General features: G+C 38.2%; 1 protein-coding gene across 3 annotated transcripts in view; it reads left to right on the forward strand.

Annotated features, from left to right (window-relative positions):
• ITSN1 (intersectin 1) overlaps positions 1-17,917 on the forward strand; it is a 215,823-nt gene that overhangs the window by 113,339 nt on the left and 84,567 nt on the right. For all 3 annotated transcript variants that reach the window (XM_032396958.1, XM_032396959.1, XM_032396960.1), the window contains exons 15-17: positions 4,998-5,085; positions 5,222-5,361; positions 17,386-17,513. In XM_032396958.1, the coding sequence (XP_032252849.1) occupies positions 4,998-5,085; positions 5,222-5,361; positions 17,386-17,513 (356 nt within the window). The remainder of the gene's footprint in view (positions 1-4,997; positions 5,086-5,221; positions 5,362-17,385; positions 17,514-17,917) is intronic.

Consider the following 17,917-nt stretch of genomic DNA (forward strand, 5'->3'; position numbering starts at 1 on the left):
ATACAAGAACCCCGCCTTCATGGAGCTTACCTTCTATTTGCGGGCAGACAGACACTTAACAAAAAAGGTCAAGTGCGCCCTCTATTAGAGTATGAAAAGTGCTCCGGAGAGTGAATAGGAAAAGAGTCCTGGGGGGAAGGAGGGTGGTAGGTTTTTTTTGTTTTGTTTTGTTTTTTTTTAAGTAATCTCGACACCCAGTGTAGGGCTTGAGATCGAGAGTTGCACACTCCACTGACTAAGCCAGCCAAGTGCCCCGAGGGCAGTATTTTTGCTTTTATTTTTTTTTTTAAGATTCATTTATTTGTTCCTTCATTCATTTAGGGGTGGGGACAGAGGGAAAGACTCTCAGGCAGACTCCCCACTGAGCATGGTTCCTGACACAGGGCTCGATCTCATGACCCCGAGATTATGACCTGAGGTGAAACCAAGAGTTACGGACGCTCAACCGACTGAGCCCCCCAGGCATCCCATGGAGCACAGTATTTTAAATTAAGTGGTGAGGTCCCAGCTGAGCAAAGACTTGAAAGAGAAGCAGCTAAGTGGTGTGGCTGTCTGGCAGAGCAAGGTGAGGATGGGGAGACAGCAGTGTGAATATTGTGACGTTGTACCCTGTGTTTGGGATGTGGATATAGCAAGGAGACCAATGTGGTTGCAGTTGGCGGGGACTGGATTGTGGAGGACCTATAGTTCACTCATGAGACTGGCTTTACTCTGATCGTCGCAATAAAGAGGTGCAGTTCAGTATTCTAGGGGGAGTATCAGAGATGGATGGTGAATGGTTGGGAACATAATGGAATGTTATACGCAGTTCTGCTTTCATTTTATTATGTATCCAGAGTTGACCACCAAGTTGCCATAATATCACCTGGCTTAGTTTCACTTGTTGAGCTGGGAGGTGGGGAGCATCAAATTCATGTAGGTACTATTCTGCATATCATCATGAAAGATGACCATTTTTGAAGTTTGTGATTTTTCTCAGCCTGATGATGTTGAGATTTATCCATATTTCTGAGCAAATCAGTAGTTTGTTTCTTTTTATCACTGAGTAGTATTTCCCTGTTTAGCCATTCACCTGTTGATTGACATTTAGGTTCTTTCCAGTTTGGGACTTTTGTGTATAAGACTGCAATGAGTATTTAATTACAAGTCTTGATGTGGAAATATGTTTTATTTCTCTTGGTTTAATTTTAGGAGTGGCATTAATGTGTCATATAAATAGATGGTTAACCCTATAGGAAACTGTCAAAACTGTTTCCAAGGTGGTTGTACCATTTTACATTCTCCCCAGCAGTGTGTGAGTGCTTCAGTACTATGTTGACTAGAAGTGGTAAGAGTCTTGATCTTAAGGGGAAAGCATTCAATTTCTGACCATTAAGTATGATGTTAACTATAGATTTCTTTTTTTTAGATGCTCTTAATCAAGTTAGGGATTTTCCTCCTGTTCCTTTTTTGCTGAGGGTTTTTTAAATCATGAATGGATATTGAGTTGGGTCATGATTTTTTTTTTCTGCATCTACTGAGATATTTACATGTTTTTTCTCTTTATTTTGTTCATATGGTGATTTACATTGACTGAAATTTGAATGTTAAGCCAACCTTCCATTCCTGAGATAAGCCATACTTGATCATGGTGTCTTACCATTTAAAAAAATATTTTACTTGATTCAATATGCTATTATTAAATGTCTTTTAATTTAAATTCTTGAAAGATATTGGTTTATAGTTTTCTTTTAATGTCCTTATCCTGTTTTGGTATCAGGGTAATAAATAAGAAAATAGTGGGAGAGTATTCCTTCCTCCTCCATTTTCTAAAAATGTGTTGAAATGGTATTTTTCCTTTAAATTTTCATTCATCAGTGAAGCCATCTGGGCCTGGAGTCTTTCTTGTGGTAGGATTTTAATAGCAAAATGTAGTTAGTAGATATAGGGTTGTTCAGATTTTCTGTTTCTTCCTGAGTCTGATGATTTGTATCTTACAGTGAATTTTTTCGTTTCATCTAGTCAGATTTATTTGTATAGAATTGTTTACAATATTCTGTTAGTTCTTTGCAAGTCTGTAGTATCTGTAGTGATGTCACTTCTTTCATTCCTGATCATGGGAATTCATATCTCCTTCCCCCTTCAACATTTCCTCTTCTTTACCTTCCTCTCCTTCCCCCTCCTCCTTTTCTCCATCAGTCTAGCTAGAAGTTTATTGATTTCATTGATTTTTTTTTAAATAAGCTTTTGATTGTATCGATTTTTCTCTATGCTGTATCTGTTTTCTGTTTCATTTACTTATGCTTTTTATTATTTCCTTCCACTTACTTATTTTGTATTTAATTTGCTTTTTTCTAGCTTCATAAAAAGGAAGCTTAGATTATTGAATTTGGACCTATTTTCATTTCTGATGTAAACATTTTCTTAAGGTATAAATTTCCTTCTAAGCATTGTCATAGCCATATTACACAACTTTTTAATGTGTTTTTGTATCCATTCAGTTCAAAATCTTTTTTGATTTTCTTGGCCATTTCTTCTTTGATGGGTTATTTAGAATTATGCCATTTAGTTTCCAAATATTTCGATTGTTTTTCAGATATCTTGCTGATTTCTGATTTATTTATGTTATAAGCTGTAAGCATACTCTGTATGATTTCAATTCTTTTTAATCTTTTTAAGTTTACTGAGACTTATTTTATGGCTTAGCATATGATTGTGTTGGTGAATATTTTATGTGTACTTGTAAATAATATGTACTCTGTTGTAGTTGGGTGGAGTATCTCATAAACATCAATCACAGAAAATTGATTCATGGTGTTTTTTGTGTTTTCTATGTCCTTACTGATTTTGTGACCTCTTCCAGCTGCTGCCAGAGGATGTTGAAAGCCCTATCATTGTAAATTTTTCTTTTTTTCTTCCAGTTCTGTCAGTTATTGTTTCATGTACTTTGAAGTCCTAGTCAATTTGAGATATTAAGTTATGACCTATACTGTAAATAGTGTCAGATGTTCACAGCTAGAAATTGTTTGAACATATTAAAAAGTGCATGTACCTTTTAAAAGTATATTCTTCTATATGGTAACTTTTTTTATATGTCTTTCATTAACTATGAGAAGTTTCATAAAATATTCTCTTAGAAAATTTAGGAGTGAAGGCCACATGTTTATTTATTATCTCACTGAATGCCCTGTGACCAAACACATTTTTTATTATTTAAGATTGACATTATGTTCACTTATTGATAATAAAATACAAATTAGGGTTCCTGAAAAAGTAGTGAAGTGAAAAATAATACATGGCTTGAAGAAGGCCGGGTACATCATAGGCTATGAGATACTGGTTCCTTTTCCTTACTGTTACTAGCAGGTACTTGCTGTGCAGATGAGTCAGGTAGCCCTTCATGTTGGTTTATGACTTATTTTAGAAACTTAGGTTGGCATTTAAAAGTGATGTTTATATAAGTTAAGTAGTCTCAGTGATCTGAGCTAGGTTTTATCTTGATGTGTCATTGTTTGTCTTGGTACAGGAAAGAAACTTTTGCATTGGGTAAGAGGCCTTTCCTTAATTTAGGCAGGAGAATAGGAGAAGCTCAGTTGGCTGGGCCTTTTTGGGGAAACAATCTGAATTGTATATTCTGTTTTGTCCAGATTTGGGGAAACGGGTGTGGATTATTCATATGAGATGATGCTTCCAGATCCTTTCTGTTGAACTATATCTCTCTCCTATTCAGAATTGTGGCACACAAAGATTTATTGCATATAAGCCAGTCTGTATCTAAGGATGGTTGTTCCAAAAAGGACTGCTTCTTAGCCTCTGATAAAAATTTTCAATTAAGGCATTTTTATTTTCTCAAACCAAAAATCAATACATAGAGATTTTTTTCAAGTTTTTATTTAAATTCCACTTAGTTAACATACAATGCCTATTAGTTTCAGGTGTAGAATTTATTGATTCATCACTTACATACAACACCCAGTGCTCATCACAGGTGCCCCCTTAATGAGACTTTTTAAAATCAAGATAAAAATGAAAATCAAGTATTTGTTATTCTGCCCCAGAAAGGCTGTCATTTTACTGAAATGTGTAGAAACTATATAGGATACTCTCAGCTGAACTTAAGCAAATACGGTGCTTGACAGGTCATCCATGAAAACTCCAAATAGCCTTTCATAGTGTGGGTTAGCTTTTTTCTTATATCGGGTAAAAAATAGTTGGTTCAAGACTTTTATGTACCTGATTAAAATTATAGGTCCATCCTCAGTGGTGGAAAAACATATGGCGGCCAAGATTCTATTGTTAGAAGTCTCTTCTTCTTTTCTTTTTTTTTATTAAAGATTTTATATCTTTTTTGACAGCGAGAGAGGGAACACAAGCCGCGGGGGGTGGGGAGTGGGAGAGGGAGAAGCAGGCTTCCCGCTGAGCAGGGAGCCCGATGTGGGGCTCGATCCCAGGACCCTGGGATCGTGACCTGAGCCAAAGGCTTAACGACTTAGCCACCCAGGCGCCCCTAGAAATCTCTTCTTGATTTCTATTTCCATCTTCAGGTGTATGGTAAACTTTAATTTGCCCTATTAAGTATCGAAGTTCAGAGTAGAGTAGTTCCTGTTCAAATTACTCAGTCAGTTTGCAAACAATAGAATCAACTGCATTTATGTTTGATCCCAGTGCAAGGGAGAGATCAATACTTCCGGTTTTCTCTGCTGAGTTGTACTTAAAGTACATTTTTGAAAGCTTATAAATAGGCAGTAAGTCAACAAAAATTTAAGAAATCTCAAGAGAGCTATAACTGTCTTAACTTTATTTCAGTGAAAAGCATTTGGCAAATAGTTAATTGCTTGGCAAAAAAGCAAATGTTGCCCTGACAAGTGATTAAATGCAGTTTCTACATAGAGGATTTGGGGTGAGATTAGATGAGTCTTTGACGGACGAGAAAACGGACTTACGTCTGCCTGGATGTGGAATGTAGACATGGTAGTTTTCCCTGTCAGCTCATTGTTGTTTTCCTCCTTCTCTCCTAGGAGGCTCAGCAAATGCTCGGAAGACTTATTCCAGAAAAACAGATACTCAATGACCAACTCAAACAAGTTCAGCAGAACAGTTTGCACAGTAGGTGTTTGCTTTTTAAAGTGGCCCTTTTCCTCTTCTACTGGCATGACTTGCCCTCCGTGAAATGAGAACATTAAAAACCATTTTCCTCACTGCCAGTTTGCTTTTCTTATCTTGCAATGTTTTTCTAAAATAGGAGATTCACTTCTTACACTCAAAAGAGCCTTAGAAGCAAAAGAGCTAGCTCGGCAGCAGCTACGAGACCAACTGGATGAAGTTGAGAAAGAAACCAGATCAAAACTACAGGAGATTGATATTTTCAATAATCAGCTGAAGGTAACTATTCTCTGCGTCCCTACATATATGTCCTACCCTTTAACTTTTCTAACTGGCCAGATGAGTTGATACTTAATTCCAGGGAGAAAAATTTATGATGCTGGTTTGTCAGCCTTCCTGCAAACCTTCATACTTATAGATGAGTATTATACAATCCAAATTGCAATTTTCTCTTTAACATATAAAGATGAATTTGGCATTTGTAAATTAAAGCTGAGTGAGTGGCCCCCACACGACATCTGTCTTTAACCGGAATTACATTTTTCTATATTTCCATCCTTTTTTCTGTTGATAACTACATCAAGTTGAAGTCCAAAAGCAAGGCTCCAAAAGAGTCTGTCTTTTGTTCTTTGGAGACTGCTAAAAAGGGATTGTTCTCTCTTTTTTAAAAGTAAGAATTTTTCTGCCACTTCTTACCTTCAAGATTGTCCTAAATCTTTGTTACCTCACATTTTAAAACGTTACTGTTTAATGGAGTAATTGCTTTTGTCTCTGTGGCAAAAGTAGTATATGGTTTTGTCACATTTACATGGTAAAATTCAGGAAGATGCCAAAGCTTTTAAGGAATGTGAAAGTGGTTATGACAACCTCCTTTGGATTTGGTGCCTTTGATTTAACTTCACAACTTCATCATCTTAAGACCATTAACTCTTATCTTATAATAAAACCCGAATGCAAGCACTTAATGTCCTACCAACAATGAGCACATATACTTTAGATTTAAGTAGATATTGGAGTTTTTAATCAATTATGTTCTTTTTTTTTTTTTTTTAAGATTTTATTTATTTATTTGACAGAGAGAGACACAGCGAGAGAGGGAACACAAGCAGGGGGAGTGGGAGAGGGAGAAGCAGGCTCCCTGCAGAGCAGGGAGCCCGATGTGGGACTCGGTCCCAGGACCCTGGGATCATGACCTGAGCCGAAGGCAGTCGCTTAACCGACTGAGCCACCCAGGCGCCCCAATTATGTTCTTATAAGAAATGAATTTCCCACTTTTTTTTCAGATACTCAGGTTTCGTTTTCCATCTCAAAATCCTTTATACTTAACTCTGGCTAATTCTGCTTTTGGCACTGGAAAGAGGAAAACTCCTTTGTTAGTAAAAATAGGAAAAAATTAGAAAGCATATTTGTGATATTTAGTTGGCCTTTGAATTGAAATCCTAGGCCAGTTTGTTCAGACATCTGAGTTTAAGGGATTTTTGCTTTTTTTCCCCCCAGAGTAATAGGTAATGAAATTCTCTCAATTGTACAATGCCAAGCAAGTGATCCTAGGGGACATATTATTTGAGCCAACTTAGTGTTTTTCTTTGCTTTCATTCTTACACAGAATGTGTGTGTGTGTGTGTGTGTGTGTGTACACTCTAGGTACGTTCCACACTTGTACATACATGATTATATTAGATACGTAAGTACCGGAAGTAGAGCCTGTCTATCTCGAGAATAAACACAGTAAAAATGCTCGCATTAACTCTCACTGTGACTTGTCACTATTTCAGGAAAAAGAATATGATCACAGTGCTTTTTAAAAGTCTCTTGGAGCACAAACGGTTAAATACTCGGGTCTCTTCTGAACCCAGGCAGTAGTCCAGACTTGTGCCTTAATCTTAAGATTCCTTTTTCTTGCAATATGACTCCCCAAGCAAAGCTCATGTATTAGAGGATGACACTGCAGTGGGTGATTTTTCCCAAATGCCTAGCCTATTTATGGAGCGTTTTGGCCTGTTGGAATGCAGTTGCCGTTGCCGAAGAGAACACCCTGCCGAGGTGACGTGAGTCCCTCTTACTGTGTGTCATTGACCGAAGCTGCCTTGACTTAGAGCTGCCGACACAAAGGCTGATGTCAGCCCTTCCTTCCACTTTATTCCTTTCCCCACATACACTCATTTTTAAATACGAACATTGCTGTCTTCATTTTTATTTTGGCTCTCCATTATTAACTTTAAATTTAATGTAGAGAGTTAAAAATGACGAGCCAGTATAGCTTTATTATTTTATTTAACAACCAATTTGGAGGCCTTAACAAATACACCTTATTGCCTTATGATTATTATTTCTCGTATTTCTCTCCTGTCTGGTGAAACAAAAACAGAAACGGTTGAATCGAAGCATCAGAAGATTTATAATTTGATCGAGACAACTCTAGAGGCAGATTTAAGATTTCGTCTTGAGTGTGTCCTGCCTCCTTTTCTTTGTTGTAGTCACGTTGGAAAATAGGAAGCATTTTTCCCCTGACTTGGGAGCACGTATTCATCAGTACCTGTCGTTCTTGCATGATGAGACAGACCAGGAGAGCCGGCATCCCGGCCCCTGGGGTTTCCTTGGTGCCTCTCTTGATAATAGCAGCGCCTTAACAGCATTCACACTAATGATGCAAAAATTACTTCTGCCTTGCTGGGAGTGAAACCTTGGCGATCGTCCAGTCATTTCACACATCTTACCTGACGGTGTGAACTCGCTACATCCGAAACCCCCCTCCCAGAAGGAAACCAGCTAGAAGAAAAAGTAGGACTTAGCAGTTTTTATATTCGTGTAGATTGTTCCCCTAGAGAAAGTATAATTCACTCATTACCGGCTAATATGGTGACACTGGAGAAGTACCTTATGGCATGCAGAATTTTAAAATTAGTCGATCAGGGCATTAAACCTGTATTCCGTGGCTGGCTCCACAAATGAGGATTCCAGTTAACAAAAATCAATTTCCATGTTTCTTTAGTAGGCAACTACTTGCAATAAGTTACTCACTTCTTTTGAAGCAAACTCAAAGTCATGTCTAGTCCCTTACTTAGAAGGTCATGTAGGGAATCCTAGCATTCTGCTTTCACCCAGATTCTGTTGGTACAAGACTGTGATCAGGATGTTCTTTCTTTTTTCCCTTAAGATTTTATTTATTTACTTGAAAGAGAGAGAGTGAGTGAGTGAGAGAGAGAGCACAAGCAGGGTAAGGGTCAGAGGGAGAGGGAGAAGCAGTCTCCCCTCCTGAGCAGGGAGCTCAACGTGGGGCTGGATCCCAGGACCGCAGGATCATGACCTGAGCCAAAGGCTGCTGCCCAACCAGCTGAGCCCCCCAGGTGCCCCAGGATGTCTTAAATGTATTTAGTTTCTTGAACATAGAAGAGTTTAGAGAGTAGGTATGTTTTATCATTTTTCCCCTTTTAAAAAAAAAAAAAAAACATACAATCTGATTTAGTCCTTTCTACCAAGGGGCTAGTTCAGATTCATTCTTCTTTTAGGAGTCTCTCCTTTTTCTTCACTTGAGGAAGAGTTACATTCCTGCTTCCTCACCCAAGACCTGTTCACCAAGGATGGAAATTCTCAAGTCATTAATTAAAGAGGAAAAAAAAATTACTTTTGCAGTCAGGTTAACCAGGTAAATGTTTCATATAGATAGCAACATATTGAAAACATAAAGCATGTTTACAGTTACAGTCGTGTTTTAAACAGCTCCAGATTCAGGGATATGAAACGTAAGGTCTCTAGAGTCTTACCTGATCTCATAGAAATTGAGGGCTCATTCTTTCCTTTCAGACAAGGCTCTTTTTCCATGTATTTTTATAGACCTTTACCTAATAGATGTGACATTTATATATTTGAAAAATAATCCCAAGACATAACTATTTTCCTTTTTCTAATTTATCACCCCAAACCAAGAATTACTTGAGAAAAGAAGCAGAGGAATCTCAATGTAGCAAATATACTTTGCTTTTTTAAGGCCATAGGAAAGGACTAGGGGCTGGCGGTGGGGGGTGGGTAGAAATGGTAGCACCCTGAGATATTGACTCTCTTGTGCTAGAAATCCCCTGATTGGCAGCCTTTGTATTTATGCTGCCTTTTATATGAGCAGTAAATTTCACCTTTCTGATGATCAAATGAAATATTTGACCAGGGATTGAATCACGAATAATTGATTTTGTTTGTAATTATTGCTAGCGACAATTAATACTTCTTGAAGTACTTTTAATTCAGTGGATCAGATTTGTTTACCATAGTTTTCTGCTTTTAAAATGCACTGTGTATACAACAAATATTTTCTCATACTAAGAAATCAGTAGTCCTCTCATACTCATTTTCTAGAAACATCAATTTAAACATTATTCTCTATGAATTTCTCTTTTTACTTCATTTTACATGAAAATCAAAAACTTTTTAACATTTTTTGAAGAAGCTCTGTGCCTAAAAGGCACATAGAGACATTCTGATCTTGTTTTTCTTACATACAATGCCTTACCTGTAGGTATAAAATTATGGTTTTAGCAAGTGTCAAATAACATTACCGACAGGGACTTTTCAGATAGAAGCACTTGACTTCCCCTTGGCAATGTTAACAGTCGCTGTACCAGTTTTCTTTGGTACAGACAGCCTAATATTCCATATTTTCGTATCTTAACTATGATGCAGGGCAGCAACATAATGTACAGCAACAGTTTTCAAGGCTTCAAGTGTGTGCCAAATAAGAGAATCCAGCACTGGGGGCGCCTGGGTGGCTCAGTTGGTTAAGCGACTTCCTTCGGCTCAGGTCATGATCCTGGAGTCCCTGGATCGAGTCCCACATCGGGCTCCCTGCTCAGCAAGGAGCCTGCTTCTCCCTCTGACCCTCTCCCCTCTCATGTGCTCTCTCTCTCTCATTCTCTCTGTCTCAAATAAATAAATAAAATCTTTAAAAAAAAAAAAAAAAAAGAGAATCCAGCACTCAGAGAGGCTAGACGTTGTGTTTCATGTTGAAAAGTCTGAGTCCTTGTTGGTTCCCGTCTAGTCACTGTGTGCTGGACAAGTCCTAATGTGAATGGCCTTTACATTAGGGCATTTCTTTCTTCCAGTCCGTGGCAATGAGGAGGTAGTGGTGCCGGGCCTGGTGTTCTCCTGGGCTGCATCATCCTCTTAGACTCCTTTCTAAGGTCTCCATGCCCTACTCAGGCAGTGCACATCCTTCTCAGACTGAGAGTGATGGACCATCCCCAGCTCTGTGCTTAAGTTTCCCGCACGCAGATGAGTGCTCAGTGTCTAAGACAGAGTTTCCCATGAAGTGCTAAACCTTCTTTGTCAAAGTCAGTGATCAGTTACTATAAATCGTGGAGTATGGGTGAATCTTGCCGCTTGACAAATTGTGTGTGTGCTGGTGGAAGCCCTGAACTATGAGCTGGATAAGGTACTGTATACCTTAGTCTTGTCTTTATAGCGAGTATTTTAATAGGTCACTGAATTGGCCACTTGGCTGCAAAATTTTGAAAGACAACACTCAGTCATGATTTGGTTCTGCGTGCATATTTCCATCATATGGGAGACAGTATTATGGTCAGTAGTACTATTCTAAAAATGGACAGTATTTTGTTTCTTAGCAAAATTGAGTATTTTGGACTAATTCAGAATTACGAATTGTATTTTTTAAATATACTTGGGAAATCCAGGCTTATTAAATTAGACACAAGAGGCTCTTAAGAGATATAAATTCTGCCCATATGATACCTGTCTTAAAATTGCTCCTAAGAACTGAATTGATGTTGAAATGAGAATGCCAGTTATAGTAAATAAGGTTTTTGATTTAACTGAGGCTTTTATGCTCTTGGTTTCAGACCCTTGCTTTCATGGCAGCCTCATTCATTATGAAGGCAGTGAAAGGCAAAATGTTTAGCAACCAGGGAGAAAAAGAAAAGAGCTGGAGAACGAACTGCAGAACAGAATGAGAAGTCAGGAAAAAAAATGCATGTGAAGGGAAACAATGAAGGAAAGAAAAAGACCCAGAAAGAGGAGATACAGAGACAGCAAGAGAAATCAGTATAAACTCAAATAAAATAACAACATTGCTTTCTCATATTAGTAGAATAATGTTTGGCTGTTTCATGGTTTGCTACATGGTTTTGTTCATGATTAAATTTTCTTTTTACCTGTATGATCCTTTTGAAAAGACCTGTTCAGCACAGAAGTAATAAAACTCTCTCATTCAATGTCCTTGTGATTGTGGAAACTTTATGTAGATTCCTTGAATATAGAAAGATAATTAGAACATGCCCGAGACTCAAAATAATTAACAGGTGTTGTATATACCAGACTCTACGCTGCACGCATAGGCTTCGTTGGTTGGTTGAGGCTTTTTTTATAGTGTGGGTTTTTCTTTTGAGGTCTTTAAAAAATTTAACAAAAGGTGATTTGGGAAAGGGAAGAAAGCAGAATTCAGTCTTCTGAAAAAACACTTTCTTTTTTTTATTCTCATGTTTAGCCAGAGCCTTTGACCGTTTTATCCTTTAGAAAACTTGTATTTAAAATAATGGGTTATTGATTTATAAGATGAAGCTGAGACATTTTGGGAAAACTCAGATTTTCAGGACAAAATGGAGTCCATTTTCTCTTCTTTGTAACAGCAGGGTAGATACCAAAGCCTCTTGGGAGACGTGGGTGAAGATTCTTAATTAGCTCTTCCTACAGAGAGGGCAGGATTTTCTAGCTCTTCTCCCCTCTTCTGTCCACCTGTCTCCTCACCCCTTCTCACACACACACACACACACACACACACACACATGAATGCACACTCACCCCCACACATTGCTCTCTGGTTCTCCTCTAGCACTTAGGATAGATTGACTACCAATTGTTCCATGGGGAACTGGAATTCCTATTTGATTGAATAATGACTTCAGATTTAGAATAATATTTAAATAATGTTTTTAAACATTAATATACCCCTCTCAGAATTTAAAAACTGACCAATATTTTTTTTTTTTGGTATTCCACCCATTTTCATGCATCAAGAGTGAATACATTTTATAATTTTGTGATGAATGGACTATCAGTTTACTTTGATTTGGGTACAGTCTCTGTGTTTTGAAATACTTACTTTTCAGATTTTTTCAGGCAGGTACAAGTTTCCCTGTCCTCACTGGGTTTGTTGATTGGCTTTCTTTAATGGCTTTCAGTCTGTTTTACAACAACTTACTTGGGGTATTTTAAAACTCAAAAAGCTTTTTTAAAAATTCTGATGTAGTGTGCTACATAATATCCCTGGGTGAGAAATAAAGTGACATTTATTTATATAAAAACACTTCTGCTTTTGACTTCCTGTAGGTATTAGGTTGAGATAAAACCCTTGAGATTTTTGATGCTGACCCCTAGATCAATTTCCTAGGTCCATTTCATATTAATAGTCTGAAGATTATTATAAACATGAGAGATGTGTCCTAAACAGTTTTATTTTGATTTACAATGTTGAGTTCATGAATTTCAAGTAATGTAGATGTGTTTGTTTTGTCTCATGTTTCCAAGAGACAGCCTGAGGTAAAATCGAGGGGCAGAATAATCCTTCAAAAAAATTAAATGATCAAATTAGCAATAAATTTCCATTAACTACTAGCTTTTCCAGACCCCTATTGCTGGTTAATTTTTTTGTCTCTTCACAAGCATGTACATAAAGTAATGTTTATGAAAAGGAATCACATACATACTGTTCTGCTGGATACTTCTCAGTATTCCAGTAGTACCGCTTCACATAATACACCTATTTTTGAGTGTCTCTAAGTCCAAATAAAGGAGAAACAGTCACAGTTTTTAAGTCAAGCAATAAAACAACTGTCATTAGTAAATTTGAAAGTGAGCCATGTTTCTCAGGGCAAAAAAAAGGTTGAATCTTCTGGAGTATTCAATTTGTCCAGCATATTGCTTTTGAAATACTTTGGCTGTACGCCATAGGATGTCCAAAGATGTTTTATGGTACAAATATCTTAATTCTTTAAGGGAAATAAGTGATTTTTTTCCCCCCGAGTTGAAGGAAGAAAGTTAAAAGCAAGCTTATTTTCATTTATCTTTGCTAATACATGATAGAATCTTTATTTGCCGGTTATCCTCCTACGGTGGTTCATAATCTGTGTTTGATCAGAGACCCCTTTCAGAATCCAGTAAAAGCGCTGAGCCTTCTCTGCAAGAAAAATGCCTGTGTAGTCCAGTTTTCATGCTGTCTCATAGTGTTCCCAGAGCCAAAGCTTATTCATAGACCCTGGCGAAGAAACTGTTACATCTTAGAATTCTAGAGATATTATTGGTGATAAAGATCTTACCTTTTAATTTACATACACTACATGTTCTATAGTTTTGTTTTACTTATGCATTTGTAACACGTAGCTCAAACTTCTTCAATGCATGTTTAATTATTTCTTCTTTACTAAGAAAGGCATTATACTCTATTAAGAGATAATATCAAATTACCATGCACTATACCTATGTAAAACATCTCATACCCTTGAATAGAACTCACAGAAGAAAAATCAACAAGGTTGTGTACTCAATACCATATTGCTAGATGAATATCCAGCCAATAAATATGTGACTGTAGTAGGGTTATTGATTATAGAAAAAATAATTTTAGTAAGAGCCATGAGTGAGATCATGAATTTGGGGTCTCAGTAATTTTTTTTAATTGAAGATTTTATTTATTTATTCGACAGAGAGAGATACAGCGAGAGAGGGAACACAAGCACGGGGAGTGGGAGAGGGAGAAGCAGGCTTCCCGCCAAGCAGGGAGCCCGATGTGGGGCTCGATCCCAGGACCCTGGGATCGTGAACCGAGCCGAAGGCAGACGCTTAACGACTAAGCCACCCAGGCGCCCCGGGTCTCAGTAATTTCTTATTTGTTCTATTTTTATCTTCATTATAATAGAGAACTAACTGTGACAAGACTTAATAGAACATGCAGGGTCACTTCGATGAGGTTGACCTCAGGTGATAAAATTCATGTCATGAAGCTTTTTGTAGCTACTTCTCCCAGTGGTTCTGTCATTTCCTAAATAAATAATTTAATTATACCAGATTTATTTGTCACCTTAGAAATTTTTCCCTGAAGGAATTAAAAGGGTACTTTTAAATAACTGTGACTGCACTCGAACCTCTTAAACAGTAGTGCTGAAAGGGAATGACAGAGCAGTACAAAGCCCTCCGTCCCCCACATGAAGGGACTCTGTCCCACAAGGCCATTGTCATGCTCAGAAATATTCCTTCATTCTGTAGATGGCCTTCCTAGAAGTTCAACTTTTAGAAAAAAGTTATCAAGCTTCGGAATCATGAATTTTCTGCCTTGCCTTAAGCTCCCAAGTCCAAGGAAAGAGAGGAAGACCTGGATTGTCTGCCTATTTGCAGCATCTTAATTTTCTTAGAGTGGTGTGCTCAGCAGTATTTGAATTGGATGAAGGAAACGATAGAAACACTTTGCAGTCCTCACATCTAGATCATGAGATGCCGGGGCCTTCTGTTACCTTATGTGACATCTGTGATTTTATGACTCTTGCAAGTTCCAGTTCCTTGGAGATACTTGAAGCTGCAGCTTATTTATACAGTTCAAGGATGGGTTCAGCCTCGCCTGTCATGCGGCTATCCTCAAGAATAAATGTGCTTTTAAAATTTCAAAATATCTTCCTTCTTGTATATTTGATAAATCTAAAAATTGGTTTTAAAACTATCTTACTAATAACATGATTTTCTTTCTGTAAATTCTTTATATTCACTTTCTATTGCTTTTTATTTTATAGTGCCACCTAAAACATTCCTAGCTTTACTGCTATCTGTCTTGACTTTGTATCTGGTAATTAATGATCTGTAAGTTAACATTCAATCACTAGAGCCCCGTATAGAAAGGAAATGTGCATTGTAATTCTTTGGTAAAGTGGAAAACCATTTTTCACAGGTGCCTTGGTACATCACAGGCAGTGTTCATTCCAATTGGCCGGTGCTTGTGCGGTACCTGTTGTTCAATATTTTGAATATCACTCCGCCTAGAAATACATTTTTCCTGGGTAAAGTAACAGCTTTTCTATTTTAATATATAATCAGGCTCCTAAACATCAAACTAAAATGTTACTCTACCCCTGCCATTTCTTACTTCTTTGTATTTAATTTCAGCTCAGTTATTTTGCTTACTAGTTATGCCTTTTTGGTTTATTTCTGTAAGAAGAATAAAACCCTAAATATAAGAGACACTGAAATAAACAAGGACTAATTTTTTTTATGTGATCAACAGTGTCGAAGAATTTAACAGATCTTAAAGCTGAAAGAAAACCCAAGGGTCATCCACTCTGATTCAGCTGTTGGCCTATGTCCGGGACCCGAGATCAGAATCCAGGTTTCTTTGTTCCCGGTTCAGTACTTTTGAATATTGTCTATTGCCGTAACTTATTCTTTCTGAACCTAAGAATTTTATGCAACTGAAGATGAAATTTTAAAATAAGAAAAAAAGTTAAGTGTTTCAGTCACTTTCCCCCCCTTCCTTTTAAAGGGTCTCAGCCATTGGGCTAATGATGGAGCGGGCCATCGCTGTCTCTGCAGGACCCAACTTTTGGGTCCCTCTCTTAGGACTTTAGAGATTGATTTAATATCACCCCACTGGTTTTCCTTTCCACATAGAGAGATTAACTGGAGCCAAGAGTACAGATTACTCTAACACTAGGAAGTGGCCCCTTTTTTCCATTTGTCTCTAAAATATCAAATCCAAGCCACATGCCCAGGGCATCTGCCATAGGGCATAGTCCACCAATGTGTACCTCACAGAGTTGCTTTCTCTGCCGCATCCTGCCTTGATATTGCCAGTCTCGTCTGCGGGTTCCCCTCCAAAGTCCCTTCCTTCCTTCCCCGTGCCCACTTCCCTCCAGCTGTTCCCCCAGCACCTGCCTCAGTACCATCTCCCCCTAACCTCCTGATCTCCAAACACTATCTCACTGATCCCTTTTAGGATCTCTCAAAGTCACTTCTGGTTTATAAAACACTCGTCCATGTGTTCTTACTTTATCCTGACAGCAGTCCAGCCAGCAGAAGAAGGTTAGTCTAACCCTTAGGGCTTTTCTCTAGGAATAAGTGCATTTTAACACTGATGTTCTATAGACAGTGCTCTACCCTTGTTCCGTCTCTGAATGAATCTAAAGGTAGAAGTTTAAGGCGGGAGGAAACCTACCCATTTGAACTTAGCCGGTGGACAAGATGAAGAAGACAGGGCAGACCTTACTTTAGTTCTTGCAGCTTACCAAAAAGACCCCAGGGCTGCTACCTCGGGGGACTAGCCCGAGTTACCCAGATGAAGAAGTCAACTGGAAGTGCACCCTTAGAGACAGAAGGAAAAAAAAATGAAATGCATCCTTGGCTCTACTGGATACTGACTCACCTGATTTATTGTTGACACACGCAAGAGGAGTCTCGGTGACTGAATCTATTGGTGACCATTGGGATCCTCTATGGAACCTATATGGGTTCTCCCTCAACAGGCATTTCTTTATTCTTCACACTTTGGGGTGTTTAAACTTCTGACTTGAGTACTTTAAATATCATAAAACGATTTTTTTTTTCCAGTAGTTTGCTAAGGAAATCCCTGTTTTTCCTGAGGGCTGATACCAAATGAGGAAGCTGGGTCCAACATGGTGACCGTCATATTATCACATTTACTTTCAACCTGACTGATGGGTTAGTCTGGGGAAGTCGACAGCTTCACACTTGGATTTAGCAAGAGAAGATGCTCTGGAAGGGTGTGATTTGGTGGGGGCAGTCAAGGTTGTGGAATAGAGGGATGTCCATTTGTTCGAAGGCAACATAGCATAAGAACGTGAGGTTTTAATGGAGGCGGTGTGTGAAGAGGTGTGTGTGTGAAGAGGTGTGTGTATTTTCCAAGCCAGTAGAGGCTGGTGTTGATTCATTATCGGAAGTACCTCAGGGTTTTATTGATGATCATCATCATACCTTAAAACTGGTTAAGTCCGTTACTGTTGCCGAGTCTTGAACAATGTAGCTTCTCTAATACCCATCACTAGCAAGTTCCTTCTAAAGCATGTACTGGAAAATGGTGTAATGTTTTATGACTCACTAAAATATAATCTGGAACAGCTCTTGGAGATAGTCATGTCAAAATGTAGCGTGCTTTCAGTTTTCCAAGTTAACGTTTTTCAAATCTGAGATGTTAGTCTCCTAAATGGCTAGACGTCCTCACTATGAAAATGTTGCATGCTCATAAACAGTGTTGATGCCTATCACCTCGTGTCATTATGTGAACTGTTTCCTGATTGTTTATAGGAACTAAGAGAAATACATAATAAGCAGCAACTCCAGAAACAGAAGTCCATAGAGGCTGAACGTCTGAAACAGAAAGAACAAGAGCGAAAGATCATAGAATTAGAAAAACAAAAAGAAGAAGCCCAAAGGTGAGTCTTTTCCTGTGGATTGTGGACCCATCTGGAAGGAACTTTGAGTATTTATTATTCTTTGTGGGGCTTCTGCAAGTACCTACTGATCAGAAAGAGCCTTCAGTCTTTGTGTGTGTGTGTGTGTGTGCAAGCACAAATACGTGTGTATATAAATCTTTGCATATATAAGTACCCCCTGAAGTTTTTGGTTAGTTTCCAGAGCTCTCCCAAGCTACTACTATGTAGATAAATGGAATTATACAAGGAAATTAGGACACTTGGTATGCTCATTTGCATGCCAATGACCAAAATACGTTTCCAGTTCACAGCCTTTTAATAACAGTGGCTGTCCCGAGTGCTGGTTTGAAATCAAAGCCCCTGAGCGCTCGCCACACAGGCTTTCTCCAGTAGGACTGACAGCG

This window comes from Phoca vitulina, unplaced genomic scaffold (genome assembly GCF_004348235.1).
Source record: "Phoca vitulina isolate PV1807 unplaced genomic scaffold, GSC_HSeal_1.0 scaffold95, whole genome shotgun sequence".
Taxonomy (NCBI): domain Eukaryota; kingdom Metazoa; phylum Chordata; class Mammalia; order Carnivora; family Phocidae; genus Phoca; species Phoca vitulina.